This window comes from Diplotaxodon limnothrissa, linkage group LG17 (genome assembly GCF_057381915.1).
Source record: "Diplotaxodon limnothrissa isolate DT_005_m linkage group LG17, D_limnothrissa_male_GT1.1, whole genome shotgun sequence".
NCBI lineage: Eukaryota > Metazoa > Chordata > Actinopteri > Cichliformes > Cichlidae > Diplotaxodon > Diplotaxodon limnothrissa.
In genome coordinates this window covers 16,855,371-16,876,564 of record NC_140612.1, presented here as the reverse complement: position 1 = coordinate 16,876,564, position 21,194 = coordinate 16,855,371, and the positions used below count along the sequence as shown (strand labels likewise).

General features: G+C 39.8%; 1 protein-coding gene across 1 annotated transcript; it reads left to right on the top strand.

Moving 5' to 3' along the window:
* Positions 1–121: 121 nt before the first annotated feature.
* slc5a9 (solute carrier family 5 member 9) lies at positions 122–19,934 on the top strand. The gene is made up of 14 exons (XM_085376688.1): positions 122–143; positions 2,665–2,777; positions 3,209–3,280; positions 4,660–4,764; positions 5,497–5,661; positions 5,752–5,857; positions 7,418–7,498; positions 7,754–7,959; positions 10,495–10,630; positions 11,023–11,130; positions 12,244–12,394; positions 16,223–16,391; positions 17,265–17,480; positions 19,623–19,934. Exons 1-14 carry the CDS (start codon positions 122–124, stop codon positions 19,932–19,934), a joined length of 1,962 nt encoding a protein of 653 aa, XP_085232814.1.
* Positions 19,935–21,194: the final 1,260 nt, after the last annotated feature.

Below are 21,194 nucleotides of genomic sequence, written 5' to 3'. Positions count from 1 at the left end.
GATGCACATACCTTTGTCAGGTTCAGAGGAAGGAGAAACAAAACTTTCAGTCGGAGGATTCATACATATGAAAAACTAAAATAAACGTTGTGTGATCATTGTCTGGGAGAGTGGAATCAACATGTCTACCAGTTTTACAACAGGTAAAAGCTTTTTTGTTTTAATTAAATTTGTTCTTCTATATACAGAACGCTTTATTTAATTGGAAACAAAAATAGTTTTGTATGCAGCTTTGCAGAGCATGAAATGGTCAACAAAAATCAGAGAAGCAGCTTATGACACTTAAAGTTCAGGAGTTTTTTATACAGTTAATTTAGCTACTTTCAACCTCTACAGTCTGTCACCACAATAGTTTAATCTTTTCTTTAAAGACCTTTGACCGAGGGTTATTATAAGGACAATGAAACCAAAGAAAGCTGGAGAAAAGTGGAATAGATTCAAAACGATTACTTTTACCATTTACACTGTCTAAAGTACTGAGACTTCTTCAATAATATCTACCAACATTTTTACACACTGGTTACAGTCAAAGCATAGATTCATACAGTTCATCCACTTAATGGACTGCACTATATCGTTTCCCTCAAAAAAGCATATTAATTCATTTTTTAAATGCAGGTATTTTACGTCTGTTTATTTATGTATTTATTCTTTTATTAGGGCTCACAAGCTTTCAAGCACCACAGAGTATCTACTTGTGTAGGAGTGAAAGCTGTCAGACTGGGTTTTTTAAGGATTTGCAAACTGACAAAAAGGCCTTTGTATAGCATAATTTAATACTGAAATACTTTATTCTGTGTACTCATAGGACTTTATCTACAAGCACAACATGGCCAGTTTGCAATTACCAATTAAAAATTTACTTTTACTTTTGATCAGAGGAAGTCAGAGTAGAGGAAAAACACACACACACAGGCACCAGACGACAGCTTTGCTTTTGTGCTCAGCTCTCTCTTCAACATGACAGGCACAGCGTCCACACCACTGCAGACGCCACCCCAATCCATCTGTCAATCTCTTGCTTTCCCCTCACTTTTGAGCAAGACTGCAAGATACTCAAGTTCCCGTCTTTTCTGGCTGAGGACCATGGCTTCAGATTTGGAGGCACTAAGTGTCATTGCAATGCTTCACACTTGGCTGCAAACCACTCCGTTGTAAGCTGAAGGCCACCACTTGATGCAGCTAACAGAACCACATCATCTGCAAAAAGCAGAGATGCAATTCTAAGCCAACCAGACTGTAAGCCTTCCACCACCTGGCTCCGTCAAGAAAGTCTGTCCATAAAAATTATGAATCAAATCAGTGACAAAGGGCAGCCCTGGTGGAGTCCAACACCAGCTGGGAATGACCGTGGGGAAGCTGAGAGCTACCACATGGACCTCCCTAGAGAGCAAAGTGAGCATCCTCGGCAGGCCTCCCTTGACACCACACCCCAGACCACACCACAGATTGACAAAAGGAAAGAATTAAGGTATTGCAATGGCCCAGGTAAAGTCCAGACCCCAACTCGAAATGCTATGATAAGATCTTAAGAAAGCTGTGCATAAATGAATGCCCACAAACCTCAATGAACTGAAGCACAACACTGTAAAGAACATTGGCCTAAAATTCCTCCGATGTGAGAAGGTGACATAATTAAGGGGCCTGAAAAATAAATTAAAGCCCATACAGGTAAATAACGTAATTTAACCAAAAGAAACAAATGTACTGAAATTATATTTCATTAATGTAACTTTATCTAATCCATTCTGGTTAAAGTGGTTATGATCTGTCTATCTAAAAGAAGGAAATGCTACCCAGGTTGGTATCTCCTTTAAGCCCCAAGATGTTTCCAAGCTACAGATTTTGCATAGGTGCATAGACTCCTTTAGCGGTTGAATGGCTGATAACTTTCTTCAACTTAATGAGGAGCAAACTGAAGTCCTTGTTTGTGCTCCCGATAAATTTGTGCCCAAGGTTATGGAAAAATGAGGTCCTCTTGCAACATTTGCCAAATCTTCTATTAGGAATCTTGGTGTTACTTTTGACTCAGCTCCTGTTTTTATCATTTAAGAAACATTACCAAGCTGAGTCCCATTGTGTCACACTCGGAACTTGAAATTGTCATTCATGCATTTGTTTTATCTCGTTTGGACTATTGTAATTCTTTGTTCACTAAGTAAGCCCTCAGAATGCTGCTGCGAGGCTTCTGACCAATTCCTCCAAGTACTCCCACGTCACACCCCAGCTGCACTGGCTCCCCATTAAATTCAGAATTTAAGATTATGACTCTGTAATTCAGGGCTCTGCATGGACAAGCACTGGCATACATCAGTGATCTTTTACATCCATACATCCCCAGCAGGCCCCTGAGGTCATGTGATCAGGGCTTGCTGGTTGACCATCACACGAGGCTGAAAATGAAAGTTGACAGAGCTTTTGTAACTGTGGCCCCCAGACTCTGGAACTCTCTCCCTACCAGCTTGATCTCTGTGGACTCTTTAAAAAACAGCTAAAAACTCGTCTTTTTAAACTTAATTTTGGTTAATTTTTCTTTTTATGTTTTAGCTTCTGTGAAGCACTCTTTTATTTTTATCTTGATAGGTGCTATATAAATAAAATTTTGCTTTACTTGCTTTTACTTTACTCACCACACAGGGGTTCTGTTGTCTATTTTATATTCAGATGGCAGCCCCCTGCCCACCACTGCGGCTCCCAGCACAGCTCTCACTATGGGTGCTGCTGACATTGCTATTGTTGTTGTCTACTTTATAATTGTCATGGTGGTTGGAATCTGGGTAAGAAGAGACTAAACTAATTTCATATTTACATTTGAATCACTAAACAGTTTATACCAAAGCTAATTTAAGCTTGATTTGTTTGTTCCTTTATGTGTAAAAAATACAAGAAAGTTCTGTACAAGTCCCTGCTAAACATGTTTATATAGAAAAATAAAATTATTTTTACATGTTTTTTTCTACGTGTTTAATTAACTATAGTCATTATGAGTGCATTTCTCCATTTACTAGAAAATGATTCTTGGATGTTCTACAGAGAGTTCATCCTTGCAAAAAATAAACAGATTTTTTTTGACCCAGCTAATTGAGTTTTCTGATGTAGAAATGTGCATCATGATTGTAAATGTATTTACTATATTTTGCACCAGATCAATCTTTGGTGTTGTTTTAAAACTGTATTATTCTAATCTTTTCTTTTGTCCTTGCTATAGTCATCAATGCGTGTCAATCGTAGCACTGTTGGGGGGTACTTCTTGGCTGGTCGTTCAGTGACTTGGTGGCCTGTGAGTAACAAACGATTGACTGTTGTGCATCATATAAAGCTCTTGATTTCAAATCGATTGTCACACGCCTGTGCTATGAGGACCCTGTACGACACACACACAGCCAATGTTCTAATGCAAGGGACTTTCTATTTACAATAAACAACAGACTTAAGTCAAAGTCAAATTTATTTGTATAGCACATTTAAAACAACAACTGTTGACCAAGGTGCTGTACAATTAAGATAAGCAAAAGAAATAAAAACATAGGGAGACATGATAAAAGTTAAGAAAAAGAATCATAACATTAGAAGATTTGAGTAAATGATAAGATATATAAAAGTAATACAAATTCATTCTGGTTTAAAAGCTGTAGGGCCTGGTTTGTTTGCAGTCATCATGTCTCCAGCTTAGCTCTCCTCTCCTCTTGGCCCGAGAAAAGCGCTGCCAGTCTCAATGACACTGCCCCTGAATCCACTGCAACACGGTAAAGACTTGGAATCTAAACAAAACCAAAAAATAAACAAATATACAAAATGAAAATTTACAACATGAATTTAAATATATAACTAGAAAACTGGAAATCCTATGGAAGAGGATTGGGGCCACTGAAAAAAAGGGATGTCAGATTTCTGACTTTTTTCTCAGAATTCTGAAAAAAAAAAAAGACATCCCGACTTTTTTTTCCAGTGGCCCCAATCCTCATCTGTAAAACCCACTGTCAATAGAAAATTGTTCTTAGTAGTCAGTATAGACTTTTAATAAAATAAGTTTGCATATGATAGAATACTGCATGAGGACCTCTTTATAACTCAGACTGTTTTTAGTTACCCGTTATCATGCAGGGAAGGAGCAGTACCTATTAGTGCTAGATAAGAGCTTAATGAGCAGTTTCACTTCGTGCCAGGTAGAGAAGCCTCTCCTGGCACACACGCACACACACATATACACATCCACATTCCAATGTGATAAACGAATGCACCTACTTTTGTATATAAATAAAGACCAGAGCGGTAACAGAGCGCACTTCACAGGGCCCCCACTCCGATGTGAGCGCTCTGTGACTGCCCTTGCAAGTAAAAACTGCAGCATGTGTGTCTCCACTCTCTGACTCTCAGCTGAAGAAGTGTCTTTTAGAATAAATCTCTTGACATCCACCCTGGAGACTGACTGAAGACAAAACTTTGTTAAAATTAAAATAAGAATGAGAAATACTAAATTATAACATTTGATATTTCAAGTTATGGTAGGAATTGTGTTGATTTTCTGTATAAACTAAATATGACTAAAGTGCAGTCACAGGCTGTCATTTAAAAATGTTATTATGTAGTTGTAAGTATTTTAAGTAAGTATTCTAAAAGCTTTTGTTGTTATTGTCTATTATCTCTGTTCCACTACAGATTGGAGCCTCTCTGATGTCCAGTAATGTTGGCAGTGGTTTATTTATTGGTCTAGCAGGGACAGGAGCAGCTGGAGGAATCGCTGTTGGGGGATTTGAATGGAACGTAAGAGATGCGCACACACACTCAGACACCCTGTTGGGCACTGCATGCAGGATTTAAAATAACAACATGATCATTCAGTAGTTTCTTTGTAAGGACAATCATTTCATAATCAGTTTGTGATTCAATCGGGTGGCAATGAAGCTAATATGGGAGAAATATGATTTTTTTTTCCTTCTTGTCCCTGGAAGTATTCTCAGTTAAGTATTTTGGATCAACTGAAGGGTTTTCAGAAAACATTTAGGACAACATGATTACAGGGAATTATAGTAGTCCAGCCTTGATATAAGACAGAACAACAATGAAAAACTATGTGTACATGCACCACAGAAATTATTCATTTAACTATTGCTTTCGGTTTCAATGCAACTTTTAAGAGTTGCTCTGAGTATTTCTACATCTTCATTGTGTTGGTTGTAACATTATATGTTTTGGGGTTTCTTTTTACACCAAAATCTGTTAAATCAGTTAACACTAGTTGACTATGAACAGGTTGTATTCAATTATCTAAATATGCGACTGTCCGAGCTGGATCACTGCAAGACTAAAGATTTAGATATGCTATGTAAATAGGGCGAAAACTCCCAGTAGACGCTTGTTTGGTACTTCTTCATTTATGCTATTTAAAACTTTGCAATGTCCAAAAGTGAAAAACATGAACAACTGTTATATTTACTTTTGACAATACGGACAATGGCTCAGTGCAACATTTTGTGTTTCTGTGTGTTTCTGTAGGCATCGTGGGTTCTGGTAGCTCTGGGTTGGATATTTATCCCCGTTTACATCTCTGCTGAAGTGGTAACAATGCCTGAATACCTGGCCAAACGCTTTGGAGGCCAGAGGATACGCATATACATGTCTGTTCTGTCACTTATTCTCTACATTTTCACCAAAATATCAGTAAGAGGGTTTTTTTTTCAAATACATAAATGATCTTAATATGATACAGTAGCCACATTACCTGTGTGTGCGTGTGTGTGTGTTTCCCAGACAGACATTTTTTCCGGGGCATTGTTTATCCAGGTGTCATTTGGGTGGAATCTGTATCTGTCTACAGTCATACTGTTGCTGGTGACTGCTGTCTACACTGTGGCAGGTAAAACACAAACACGTTTTGACTGTTTTTAGTATTAATGTTAAAAGTTATGTCAGTGCAAGCTTTCAACAGCATAACTGTTTGCCATCATTTAAAATAAATTACATCAGTTTTTTATCTGATGGGTTTTTCTGGACGAGAACCAATTTTTTTTTATCCCACATGCAGTATCCCAGTATCCCAGCAAATTTTGATTTAGTTAGTCTCTTGACCAAAATGTCAAACTTTTTAATCATAATTCTTTTTGGTTTAATCAATTTTTAATCAACAAAATATCACAAGACTATAATATACTATAGGAGGAATGATGCTGATGAGTACCAAACACAACACTGGAGACATTAATCCAAGTGTCTAAGCAAAGGGCTTTCTGGAGTTAGTAATGAAGAGAGTCGACTGTCCATGGGATCGTCAGACACTTCTTTTCCACAATATTATACCCACCTGATGTAAACCACAGGGCAGTCAACCCCCCTTCCTGCTAGGGCAAAATGGCCCTCAGGCCTCTGCTCCGCAGCACAAAACGGAGGGAGAAGTTAAGAGCAGGGGTTTCTCACGTCCCAAGTGGTTCCCCAGATACTGTACCTCCCTCCGTCCAGCCGCACACTTCTTTGTGTTGGCCATGTGCTTCACCTGCCTCAGGAAATCCAGGACCGCAACCACTGAATATGCTCCGCCCAGGTGTTACTATGGATGATGATGTGTTCCAGATAGGCGTCAGTATACAAAGTGTGCGGTTGCAGTACTCGGTTCATGAGGCGCTGCAAAGTGCCTATTTTTTCCTGGACTCTGCAGACAAGACAATATGCCAGTAGCCCATGGTCACATTCAGTGTTGTGAAAAAATGAGGAGGCCAGAAGGTGACAGAGGAGGAATCCCTCCCCTGCACCTTGGTGACACACCTGTACCCCAAGACACTGCATGTGTGGGTGGGTGTGATGGAGGCTGTTTCCCTCTGTTACTAACATTCAGGAAGTCCAGCAGCCAGTTACACATGGGGGTGCTGATACCCAGGGAGCTGAGTTTCCTCACCAGCTGCTGGAGAACAATTGTATTAAATGCTAACTTAAAGTCAACAAGGGGTGACGATAAAACATTGTCATCTACTGTTTTTCAAAGTGTCTGTAATTATGATTTTAAGGAAAATGAAAATGTTACCATGTTTGTTCAGTGCTCAGAGTGCAGTTTGTATTTAGTAACTCACTGTGACAGGAATGATGGACCCGACCACATATTTTGCTCTTTACACACTTCTTTATTCCTGGTTGCTGCTCTCCCAACAATTGGCTGCAGCATTTCAGCTACAGCCACACGACAACAACAACAGCAACATCAACCTCAGGTCCTGGCACATTTGACATAGGGTGATGAGCTGATCGAGCTCAGGTGTGTCAGCCTCCCCCACAGCCACGCCACAAACCACACCCCGCCACACTCACCTAGTTCAACTGTTTTTGAAATAAGAATTTGTTCAATTATTTATGTTGAAAACGGTCTAAATAACACTATTACCCTAACACAGACAATCTGACAATAATATAAAAATCTGTATTTATGTAGGTGGTTTGGCAGCTGTGATCTACACTGATGCTCTCCAGACTTTGATCATGGTTGGAGGAGCTTTTGCCTTAATGTTCATAGGTATGGTACACAGACTTATACAGATACACAAACACAATCATGGGTTCTTAATTACATGACTTACATAGTACTGAAAGTTTGGATTAAAAGGTGTTATTGGCCGAAATGTTTCAAGTTAAGTATCAATCAAAAAATAGAAAACTGTTTCTTTGCATCCAATTATCCTCACTGAAGGCTTCCACATCTACATGTCATAATATTTATTAGTTAATAAGTGAAGTTATAAAATTGTAAAAGTCATTGTACATTTTCCAGCATTCTCCAAGGTGGGCTGGTATGAGGGCCTTATGGATCGTTACATGTCAAGTATTCCCAATGTGACTGTTCCCAACACCACCTGCCACTTACCCCGTAGTGATGCTTTCCACATGTTCAGAGACCCTGTAACAGGGGATTTACCCTGGCCAGGTCTACTGTTTGGGCTCACCGTACTGGCTACATGGGTCTGGTGCACAGATCAGGTGATTTGATCTACACTAAAATTCAGCATGGTGTAGTAATGTTATTGTAGCGGCACACTGCTGTGGGAATGATCCTGGAGGTGGCGGTCTCAAAAACTGATAACATTCGTCTTTGTGAGTCTAAAAAATATGTCCCAATACAAATAAATAATGCAACTGATTTTAATTCCTCAAAACACACCTTGAACTCTTTATAACATTCTTCCTTCTCAGGTTTGAATGTAAATGACAAAAGGCAGCATTTGCATACTTGGTCAAAAATGAGTATTACCTGCTATAGCCAAGGTAATGCCATCCAGAGTCTCTAGAGCAGCATATCTCTAGTTAGAGATATGCTGCTAAGATATTTAGGGCAACCTCAGTTTTAACAGTTTTAATTTCTAACAAGTCAGTGTACTCTTAATGCCAGTCCCAAGCTCAGATAAATGGGAACAGTTGGATCAAGAAGGGCATTAGGCATAAAAACATGGCCAAATAAAACACGCAGATCATCTATAATGAAATTTCTATGCTGGATTGGTTGTGGCCCAGGTTAACAATGTCCGCCAACAGGGTGCCAGTGGAAACTGTGCTACTGTTGGCCAAAAGAAAGAGGTGAAGTGGAAGAGGCAGCATGAGTAAAGAAAAGTCACAGATGTGGAAGTGAGAGTAGAAACTATAAATTCAGGGACTATAGAATAGAATAGCCCTTTATTGTCATTGTACATGTACAAGAAAATTGTGGGTGCTCCACACCAACTGCACCACAATAGAATATAAATAGTAGACAGGAGGAATAAATAGCAAATAGTAAATATATATCATCAAGAGGGATATATATATACAAAAGAAGAGAAATCTATAAAAAGAAATAAGAGAAAGGCACACATTAGAGAACAAAATAATTGCAAAGTGCTCAAAAGTGGTGCAAAGAAAAGACTTGCTCTGAGTATAGATTCAGGCTGGTTTGTGAGGAAATCTTTGCCTGTACTTCACTCGTCTTCCAAAGTTTTGGGTTAGGGAAAACTAGCTGGAGGCGAGCATCATCTGGTTATGTTTTAACAACTTTTGAGGGGTTTATTTACTGAGTGGGGTGTAGGCAGAGGAAAGAGTACAAGGAGACTTGGTGGTGGAATGAGGAAGTAAAGCAAAGTATTCAAAGGAAGAAGTTACCAAAGAAAAAGTTGGATAGGCAGATGAAGAAAGTAGACATGAGTACTGGGAAATTCGGCATACCGCACAGAGAAATGCTTATAAGGAGTTGTATGTGATACTAAGGAAGAAGGAAAGGACTTGTATCCGTTGGGTAGCCAAAGAGACTGAGCTGGAGCAGACATGTAAACGGTTTCATTAATTAAGGATAGAGATGGAAACAAGTGAACAGAGTTTTTTGAGGAAGAAGGAGTACTTTGACGAGCTGATGTAGACAATGAGAGAGAGAGGATCACAGTCATTTTGTCCCTGTGTTACAACACTAAATATGAAACACCCCCTCCCTTTTTTAACATTAAAAATTTCGGTGAATTGCATTACTTATTTGAATTCAAACATATTTTTTAGACTCAAAAAGTTATTTGTTATCCGTTTTTTGAGACTATCACCTCTATTGATCATTCTCACAGTAATTTGGCGATGAAATATTCTTACTGCATAACGCTGTTTTACTTCTCATTGCATCACTTCCAAACCTATCCTGCTTTTCTAAAAAACGTAATTACTTCTGATCGGAGAGATGAGAATCTCTCCAGTACATCTTCATCTCAATTGTGTCAAGTGTCATTGTCCATTAGTTTTTGTTCAGTTATCATTTTGTTTATGTCAGGGAAAAAAGATCATCTACAAAGACTATGACAAGAATTATTGGTCAATACAATTAACAGTGTTTAACTGTATTGTAATGTCATTTTTGAGACAGTGTTGACACTTCACAAACCAGAAACCACAGCAACATTTCAGAAAATGCTATAACGAAAAACAAAACACAACAAGAATATACAAAAGTACATTATCTGAACTACAGTTAAGATACAGGGATGCATACACCTGTAAAGGCCAGCTTGCCAATAGTTACTCTTAATCATTAACCAACATTAATAAAAATGAGAACTGATTCATATAATCATGTCTGTGTTCTCTACTAGCCTTATATAACTGGGCAATGACAGATAACCCACAAGCTAGGCAGCTGAAAATCACATTTCCCCTTCTGAATGTGATAGACTTTCACTAAACTTTTCAACAGCTTGCTAATGTTACCAGCTTTATGAGACCTGATGCATTTGTGAGGTTTGCACGCACTGACTGTAGAAGTGTAATCACATTTTTGAGTGTTTAGTTCTCTACTATTATCATTAAAACTAGAATCTGTGTGCACACACACTTGCATATTTTAATACAGTATTTATTACTATTACTTATATTTGTGTTACTTATTGTGTATAAATAATATAGAAGGTTTGCAAATGTAAAGTTGAACATTACAAAAGTACAAAATGTGTAATGCAATGATGGATAAAAATGATTATATGTTTATGCTGGTGTGTGTTTTTTCTTCAGGTTATAGTCCAAAGGTCTCTGTCAGCCAAATCTTTGTCTCATGCTAAAGCAGGCAGCGTGTTGGGTGGCTATCTCAAACTGCTCCCTATGTTCTTCGTTGTGATGCCAGGAATGATAAGTCAAGCACTATTCCCAAGTCAGTAGTATACCTCTCAAAGTGGGAATGTTATATGACATGTTTTTTAATATTGTTTTATATGCATACTTATATAATACCATTTTGATTACCTTGATATTATTATATATATTATAACAGATGATGCATCTCTTATTATTGTTATTATTGGTTTAAAGAGATTGTTTGCAACTCCTTTTTCAACAAACCTACACTATGACACCATTCTAAGCAGGTCTCCACTTAACTTTACGTTGGAAAAATTATCACATTTTTACGTTTGTTGACACTTTCAATTCATGTTAATGGAGTGGGTAATTGTAGGTAACACATCTGTGGTGTTTTGTCTCATTTAATATAAACTAAATTGTTATTTGTTTCAGCCCCACCTTTGTTTTCTTCTTTATTTGTAGATGAGGTTGGTTGTGTGGATCCAGATATCTGTCAAAGTGTGTGTGGTGCTTCAGTTGGTTGCTCTAACATTGCTTACCCTAAACTAGTAATAGAGCTAATGCCTGTGGGTAAGACACACACATACACACACACTCATTTTGATATCTTAGTGAAGACATCTAAAAATCAAACTGACATAATGCTTTCCCTACCTGCTTACCCTAACTCTAACTATCAAAAAGGAATGCTTAACCCTAACCCTTAGCCTAAACCTTACCATAACCTAATAGTAACCCTGACACTAAGAACATATTTTAAAATTTCAAAACCGTGAGGACAGGCACTTTCCTCACAAGTGACTGTTGGTCCCCACAAGTATAGTAACACACACACACGCACACACACACACACCTATCTATCTATGTATGGCACAAGAAGTAAGAACATTTTTGTTTGCTCAGTTATATCTGTGTTTTAACAATGCCTCTTGGCAAGAAATCTTAAACTGTTGAAATTGTGTTTATTTCCCCTTAAATGGTGCCACAATTGTAGGGAGAATGTATTTATGGATTGAGCAGTAGAATCAAACCCAATCTTCTCTGTCAATACTAAACAGCTTATTCTGCTATTGACTCTTCTTTTGAGCTTCTGGTACCCAAGATGCTGACAATCAGGTGTGCGACTGGTGCCTAATTAAAAGCAACTGTAAGCAGGGACCCTGCTACAGCACTCAGTTAGTGCCTCCTCCAAGCATGCCACATTTGACTAATCTCAATAGGGACCGTACCAACCTGGAGCTGGTCTTCCATAGAACCAAGTTCAATTCGATTTATTTCAATTCTTTTTAAATAGCACCAAATCACATCAGCAGTCACCTGCATGCTCTTCATTATTTGGAATGAGCCCCCAGAACCATCTCTAAATTGAAGGCCAAGTTTCATGTAACGGGCGATGTCAGCTACAGGCCACATCCCAAGAAGATGGCACAACAGGAAGACAGTTTCCTCACCCTGTCAGTAATAGACAGTCTTTTACAGATTTGCAGTCAAGGTTTACAGAACAATATGGCTGATGGCTCTTTACTGAGATAATCCAGAACAGATCTTGATGCCTTGATGTTCTCAGAGATAAACACATGCATTAAGAGAGTTTATAAAAATCTATGTTCTTCTTCCATGGCAACAACTGACAATAAGCAGATTTTATAAAAGGATGTGCCATCATTTTTTTCTTCTTCACAGGACTTCGTGGTCTGATGTTGGCAGTGATGTTAGCTGCTCTTATGTCATCCCTGACTTCCATTTTTAATAGCAGCTCTACTCTGTTTACACTGGACCTCTACCACAAAGCCAGGCCTAAAGCTTCTGAGTTGGAACTTATGATAGTTGGAAGGTAAGATTGACAAGAATACCTTATATGCTTTGGAAAACCAATACAAAACTCAGATGTTCTACAACATTAATACCAAAGCTATACTTACCCTAAATACAGTTTTCAATTGAGCAAATTAGTAACATGAGGTTGAAGAGCCCAGATGTCAGAATTGGTATGTGGACCTACAAACAGATTCAAATACAGGAAGCAAAAGTAAGATGTTCTCACAAATTTTATTGAGCGACAGAGTGTAAAACTAAGGCACAGGGAATGAATGTTTGGTGTGGAATCTAGACGTGGGGGATGGTGAAACAGATGGAGTCTATGGCTTACTTGACTAGTGGAGTGGCAGTGGCAGTGGGGGAGGTAGTGTTGGCTGGGTGAGTGTCCGATAAAGTGGAGTGGAGTGAGTCCAACCTGAATGACCCAGAGATGCAGAGCTATGAATGTAAGAGAGCAGGCAGGTGGTGAATAGTGAGTCTGTGTGAGAGAGGCTGTGAGTGGAGTCCTAGAGAAGGTGACCAACGTCCAGGGTGGTATGCGTTCTGCAGTCAATGGAAGAGGTGATCCAAGAGGCTATAAGGGCACAAGAGAACAAGGTAAGTTTACAAAGAACTAAGCACTAGAGATAAAGGCGTCCTGCCACTAACATGTGGTTAGTCTACGAACTGGCGAAGACCAGATGTCGGGGCTGGTCTTAAATACTGCCTTAGGTTAGCCTGGATCTCCAACAGGTGCAAGTAGCAGATGTACTCACCATGGCTCTGCCCAGAGGAGGACACACAGGGACACCATGGAAAAATCCAGACGACTCACCTGGACCATTACAGTAGTATTAACCAGAGCCAGACTGGGTTTGGCTCCAAGGGCTGAACAGAATGTTTTCGAAACCTGGGAGGTGAACTGTGGTCCTCTGTCTGACACGATCTCAGTCAGGATGTCGTACAGGCTAAACACATGATCCACCAGGATGTTAGCCGTCTGGGATGCTGTGGGAAGTCTTTTTAGGGCGATGAAGTGCTCGGATTTGGAGAACCTGTCAACAACAGTCAAAATGGTCGACTTCCTGGAGGAAACAGGCAGGCCGCTAACAAAACCTAAAGCAATGTGGGATCAAGGCTGACTGGGAATGGACGATTGGTTGAAGCCGAACTGAAGGACGTTGAGTTTTATTTTTGTTCCGTGCAAAGATGGTGCATGCGGCCGAATAATCCCGGACATCCTTATCTAAAATCTCCCAACAGAAATGTCTTTTAAGTAATGAAGTGGTCGTACCTCTCCAGGACAGGAAAACCAGGTGGTGTGGATACAGTCCAGAATCACCCAATGTAACGATGATTAGCTGGTCTCGAGCTTGGATCTGGCTCTGACACAAGAGCTTGGCTAATGGCCTCCTCCACATCCCAGGTAATGTAACCAATCTTACAGGTGGGCAGAAGTATAGTTGCAATCTCAGAGATGTCAACCTCAACTATGAATGGTTTAGTGTCTAGGTGAATTAGGACTGGTGCTGATGTAAACAGATACTTCAATTTGGTGAAGGCGGCTTCAGCCTCAGGGGACCAGATGAACGGGACTTCAGTGGATGTGAGCTGTGTAAGAGGTGCTGCTACCTGACTACAGTTGCAGTTGAAGTGGTGATAGAAGTTGGAAAAGCCGAGAAACTGTTGAAGATATTTATGTTAGGTAGGTGTTGGCCACTCCTTAACTGATTGAACCTTTGCTGGGTCAGTCTTCATCTCCTGCCAGAATGTATCCAGATGTTTAGTAAAATCCACATTTCTCAGCCTTGACATATATCCTGTTTTCCAAGAGATGTTGGAGGACTGCACGAATGTGAACTTGATGCTCCTGAAGGAATTTGGAGAATATGAGTATGTTATCAAGATAGACGAAAATATTCAGAAAATCTCTGCGAACATCATTTACCAGTGCCTGAAAGACAGCAGGGGCATTAGTAAGACCAAACAGCATCACCAGATTTTCAAAATGACCTAGAGAGTATTAAATGTGGTATTCCAATCATGCTGCTTTTTTGTTTTACTTTATTCTTTTTTATGTAATCCTGCACATAGACATAGACAGGTGAAATGTGGATAAGGTAGGATCTAGGGAAGTTTGCATGTTGGGGTAATGTTCTCGTTGATGGCATCTGGTCGTGATCTTTTGTTTAGTAAGCATGGTATTTGTTTTGGGTAAGTTTGTTATGTGAGTGCATTCAGGGAAGTGGTGCAATCACCAAGACTCCGCCCACTTCCACATGTATGAAGACCAAAAAACTGTGTTTTTTCTGCTCTTCTTCACCTGATCCCAGCTGTGAGTGAACCATTTGAATGTGTGATCGTGGACTGTGTGGGCCCATTGCCTAAAGACAAAACTGGACATCAATTTCTGCTAATGTTAAAGTGTGCTGCTACACGTTTCCCAGAAGCTGGTCCACTCAGGAGGATTTCCGCACCTCTGGTCATTAATACCTTAACAAAGTTTTTTACTACCTTTTGGAGCTCAGGAATCAAACATATAGTGGCTAATGCTTATCATTCTCAGTATCAAGGAGCTCTAGAGCAGTGGCACCAAACCCTTGGATCAAAGTTACAGAAATACTGCTTAAACACAAGTAAATACTTGGATGAGGAAGTGCCAATGGTTGTGTTTGCCATACAGGAATCACTTTTTGGACACAGTCTGGGGGCATAATCAAAACTGATGTTCTGGATTATGTTTCAAAGTTTAGATAACACTTGCACACAGCCCTTTTAGTTGCAGGCCCTATCATCTGCCCAGGCCTCAATGTAACATCGGTATGATAAGACAGCAGTGTCCTAGCAGCGGTGTCCTAGTCCTTAATGTCACCTGGCAAGAAGGCTCGTTTCTCAGGACCTTAGGTGGTCAAAAAGAAGGCATGTGAACCTGATTATGAGGTTAAAGACCCCTGACTGGAAGCAACAAACCCATGTACCACAGCAGAGATGACATTTCCTCAGATGTTGCAAAACCGCTCGTTGTACCTTTGGCAACTGTATCAGCTGGTGACCCTGAGACCTCTCCAGTTCCCATCTCTTCCCTCATCTTTAAGGAGTTTAAGTTAAGTTTTCATGTTTCCGCTGTAGAGTGCTCTGAGTATGCAATGGATCTGAAACGGTTTAAATCTTCATTTTTATATTATCATCAGTTAAAATTTCAAAGGACAACATTTGATTTCTAGATAATTGTGCTATTAATAGTAACTCTGGGCCCCTGTGGAGTCGGACTAAAATAGGATTAAAAAAAGAAAACTAAGGAATCATTTAAACATATAGACTCCAAAAGTAACACAGGTGCGTAGCATCGCTACTTAACTAGCAACGAATTAACAAAAGGGATTACAGAGTGACGTTAGATGTTCTATAGAACTATAAGATGTTAAGATGTGTCTTGTTAATTATAGTGATGTGGTTGTATTTTCTGTTGATTTAATGAACTGTCAGTCACAGTTTTAGCAGCAGAGCTGAAGGAGTCAGACTATGTAAAAAAGTGTACTGCGCCGACTCTGGCTCCAAAAGTGCAGCATGGCAGCTCCTGCAAACAGGAAATCTTGACTATCTTATCTATATCTTCCATCTTTTCTACAGTCATTGGTGGGGCTAGGTTAATCGAAAATTTTAAGTTGCCCTTTGGTGTGAATGGAAGTCAAATGGTTGTTTGTCTCTCTGTGTTAGCCCTGCACCAGACTGGCAATATGTCCAAGGTATACCACGCTGCTCGTCCTATAGTAGCTGGGATAGGCTCCAGCCCTCCATGACCCTGATAAGGATAAGAAGTAGACAATAAATGGATGGATAATAACAATAATGCGTGTGTTTTCAGGGTGTTCATCCTCGTCTTGGTGTGTCTTAGTCTGCTGTGGATTCCTGTTGTCCAGACAGCCAATAGTGGACAGCTGTTTGACTATATTCAGTCAGTGACCAGCTTTTTAGCACCTCCCATTACTGCTCTATTCCTAATGGCTATCTTTTGGCCACGAGCCAACGAGCAGGTATGTCTGCCTCTTCAGATTCAATCCAATTCAATTGTATTGGTCCCTGTGTCATTCTATCCCTTGCATCCTCTTATGTTAAACCAACTGACACCTTCACTACATTCACAAATGTCCTCTGAAGTCTTCCTCTTTTCCTCCTGCCTGGCAGCTCCATATTCAGCATCCTTTATCCAACATATCCACTATTCCAACTCTACATATCTCAACTCTAGCTTTGTCTCCAAACTGCTAAACATTTGATGTACTCATTTTCTAATCTTATCTATCCTAATCTTGTGATTGGAAGAGGACGTGTAGGATGGCTTTCATGTGCAAATCCATCCTCAGACTACTCTCCAGTGTGTGTGTGTGTGTGTGTGTGTGTGTGCCATTCCCTAGTCTTGAGATTCTTGCAAGTTGATATATAGAGATATGTCCTGTCTCCTCTTAATTTCATTTAGAGCTCTTTCGTTTTTTTAGTGCAGTCACTGTTGAAGTTTCCTGACGCTGTTACGATGATACCAAGGTTCGGGCCATGGCTGGGAGCTGCATTTCAGCCAGTGGTGTTCGAGATTTTTGAAAGTATCTGATTAACAGCAGCTTCATTTTTCAGCATGACAATGACCCCAAAAATACAGCCAATACAGTGAAAACATACTGGATAGAAAAATACACAATAGAACACCACCAGTCGTTGACTGGGCCTCTCAAATCTTCAACATTACTAAAGCAGTATGAAATCACTTTGACAGAGAATTTAAAAGAAAATAATAGATATGTAAACACAATTTTAAAAACAAGCAGAAACCTTAATAACTTGGGGTTTTTTTTTTTCTTTGCCAGTTCCAAATTATTCAGCATCTAACGCGTTGTGTATGTCCTCTGTCTCAGGGTGCATTCTGGGGTCTGATGGCTGGACTAGTGATAGGACTGATCCGAATGGTTCTGGAGTTCTCCTATTCACCTCCTTCCTGTGGTCAGCCTGATCACCGGCCTGCAGTCCTAGCTGATGTCCACTACTTGTACTTTGCTCTCATCCTGTTGGCTCTCACATGCCTCATCATTGTTGCTGTAAGCCTGGCCACTGCCCCAATACCTAAAGAAAATGTAAGGAAAATTCCTTATATTATGATATTATATTTATATTCTGATCTCTGGAGTGGTAATCAGAAGGTGTCTACTGAACAATATCCAGGGTTCATATAACATATGATTCCTGTTGCAAAACAAACGAAAGAAAGAAATGCAAAGGGAAAGTGTAACCAAGTTGCAGTTAAGAAATTCATTTTGATTATGTGGATTTCAACCTTCTTTTGACTGCTTCCTTTAGGGGTCACCAAAACAGATAATCTTGCTTTCATCTGTATGAACTATTGAACCCTTGAGGATTCTTAATCTACAGAAATTGAAGTTGCGAGATTTTAATACATTTAAGGCTGGGGCGACCGTGGCTCAGGGGGTTGGGAATCGCATCTGTAACCGGAAGGTCGCCGGTTCGATCCCTGGGCTCTCTGTCCTGGTCGTTGTGTCCTTGGGCAAGACACTTTACCCTACTGCCTACTGGTGTTGGCCAGAGGGGCCGATGGTGCGATATAGCAGCCTCGCTTCTGTCAGTCTGCCCCAGGGCAGCTGTGGCTACAACCGTAGCTTGCCTCCACCAGTGTGTGAATGTGAGAGTGAATGAATAGTGGCATTGTAAAGCGCTTTGGGTGCCTTGAAAAGCACTATATAAATCCAATCCATTATTATTATTGTTCATCACTGGAATCATCATGGGTTACTTTAAACATACAGACCTGAAAAAAATACTTGATTAGGTCTATACAAATACACTGACAGTATATAAGGCGCATACACCTGTGCACCTCGGACTATCAGATCATATCCCTCTCATTCTGATCCCAATGTATACACTGTGGGTGCGCATTGAAAGAACTGCAGTCAAAACAGCGCAAGACTATTTTGATCAAAGAAACTGGGAATTGTTTGCAGGTGAGAGTTATGTGGAAAACTGTGTCTGTTCAGTTTAGGGGTACATAGAGTTTTGTACTGAAAACAATACAACAAAAAGAACAATAAATCTATTTCCTCATTGAAAAGCCATGGTTGAACAGTAATTTTAGGGCTCTACTTAAAAAAAGGCATGCAGCCTTCAGGACAGGGGACAGACGAACCTACAGCACAGGAGAAACTCCAGAGAAGCATCAGGGAAGCAAAGCAAACCATAGAAAATGACAATCCCAGCGGTATGTCGAAGAGCTTTAAGGTACTGGTGGACTACAAGACCATCAGAATGCTGCCAGATGATGACGATGCTACACTGCTTGATATCTTGAACAGGTTCTTTCCCTGTTTTGACACCAGGAGAGGAGGGGAATGACTGGTCATTTAGCCAAGCAGACAATACACACTTGTCCTTCAACAGCATCAGATGAGGACTGTGTTAAAAGGCATCAACATCCACAAAGCAGCTGGTCAAATATCCTTGGACAAGATATTAACCCTAAGTTGCTCTCCAGTATGTGTGAATGTTAAATAGAAAGCACTCGTGTAGAAAGAGCATAGAAAAAAGTGCTCATGTGTAGTGAGCATGAGCATATAGTGAGGTTGGGGAGTAGCCAACTAAGTGGTGTAAGGAAAATGATCTAATCTTGAACACATCAAAAGAAGCTCGTGCTGAAGTTCTACGGGAGTATATACTGATGACTCATGCAACAGTGTGGTATGCCAGCTGTTCTGCTGGTGAAACGAAAGAGCTGCACAGAGTGGTGCAGACAGCAAAGTGCATTACTGGGATGGAGTCAAGGAGGCTGACGGTATCAGCAAAGACAGTACACTCCTGGGATATTCTCAGTTTGAACCGCTTCCATCTGGCAAACAGTTCATTGTTTCCATCTAGAGTGGTAGCTTCCACTACACTACCACTGTAAAGATGGCACAGAAATACTCAGACATTTCAGTACAAACAAAACATAATTGGCTCGACACAACCTTATACAGTCGTGTATAATGCTGCTATTTTACTTCTCTGTTGATTCTGCTTAAGTTTGCTACTAACTTTATTTTTATCTCTTAAATTTAAATAAGTTTAAGTTGTTTTGGTTTTTTACTTGTATTGTTTTGTCCTAAGAGAGAAAGCCAAACCAAATTGAATTGTACTATGTATAATTAAATTGAAATCATTCATGTATTTGATCATTGGTAATCTGTAATAATTGTTTTTCATTCGTCGTCTCTTTTCATGTGTAGCTGCATAGGCTGACCTGGTGGTCCAGACATAGTCTTGAACGGCGGATGGATCTCTCAAGTCTTCAGATCACCTCTGACCAAGTGGACTCTAACCTCAGCTCAGAGTCTGACCGATTGCAAGAATCCACTTGGAAGAAAGTTGTTCTGTGGCTTTGTGGTTTGTCTAGTTCACGCTCCGAGTCGGCAGCTCCAGTGATTCAAAGCAGTGAACGAAACTTCCTCCAGGAGAAGTCACTCTGGAGAATAGTCTGCGATGTTAACGCCCTGCTACTGCTGGTTGTTAACGTGTTTCTCTGGGGATACTTTGCTTAATGTGGTCATGAAATCTTGAACATGTTGTTGTTTTTCTTACTTCTTACTCTTCTTAATAACTTTACTTTTCTAAACTATTCAGGAAAGAAGTGGGACAGAAAAAGGATTCTCAGATATGAAACAATGAACTAATTATTCTCTATTGTATACTGTATACTGTATACAGGCGAGAGAGATAAGATTGACATCCAGTTAGCTCATTAACTGCCTTTGTTAGCAAACAATGTACAGCTCAATCTGCTCAACTTGAAAAAATAAAATAGCCCTTTATTGTGATTGTTCATGTACAACAAAATTATGACATGAGTACAAGTGCATCTGACAGGTACAGTTAGGAAGTAGTGCAAAGGACTTGGTCTGAGTATAGAGTCTGTATGTGAGTGTAGGTTTTTTGCCACTGTTCTGGTAGACGTTGATCTTGGTTTCATCTGTCCAAAGAATGTTTTTCTCGAACTGGCTTTTTTTTTTAGATTTGTTGTTGTTGTTTCTTTTTAGCAAAGTCCAGTCTCGCCTTTCTATTCTTGAGGTTTATGAATGGCTTGCACCTTGCAGTGAACATTCTGTATTAATTTTCAGTCTTCTTCTTTTATATTCTCATTTATCCAGTATATCTACCATGCCTTTTATGCACTTCTGGACTTTTTCTGCTCTTCTGTTAAAACTATCTCAGCCATGCCACTCTAACTTTGTCCTTCAAACCAATATAATCCAGTCTCCACCCTGAACTGACCTGAAACCCACCGGTCACTCCTACTGCACACCTCACCAGTGTTTCACTGTTCTCATACATGTTCTGCACTAGTCTTTCTCTATATCCACAATGACACTGGCTGTCTTTCGTCCAGTTTTCCTCCCCTCACAACATGGTGATGGCCGTCCATCCATGAGACTAGTTCTGTTGGAGGTTTCTTCCTGTTAAAAGGGATTTTTTTTCTTCCAACTGTTGCCAAAACACTTGCTTATAAGGGGGTTATAGGATTGTTAGGGTTTTTCTATTTTCTTTGTATTATTGTAAGGTGTTTACCTTACGATATAAAGCCCCTTGAGGAAACTGTTGTTGCGATTTGGCACTATATAAATAAAACTGAATTGAACTCCCTTTGTCTCCGTTTGTCTGCAACCTCAGCAGATCAAAGGGAAATTAATTTGATCGCTGGTGTGTTCTGTGTTCTCACAGCTACAGTTAAACTCTCAAGATCAGAAATAAGTACAAACATTTCATATATTTTCTAAATAAACAAATTATTACATGCACATTCC

Excerpts from the sequence above, each read along its gene's own strand:
- slc5a9 (XM_085376688.1), top strand. The coding sequence starts at position 122 with ATGTCTACCAGTTTTACAACAG. Across the intron at positions 4,765-5,496 it reads TTGGGGGATTTGAATGGAAC|GCATCGTGGGTTCTGGTAGC; the intron begins GTAAGAGATGCG and ends GTGTTTCTGTAG. Across the intron at positions 7,499-7,753 it reads TTTTGCCTTAATGTTCATAG|CATTCTCCAAGGTGGGCTGG; the intron begins GTATGGTACACA and ends TACATTTTCCAG.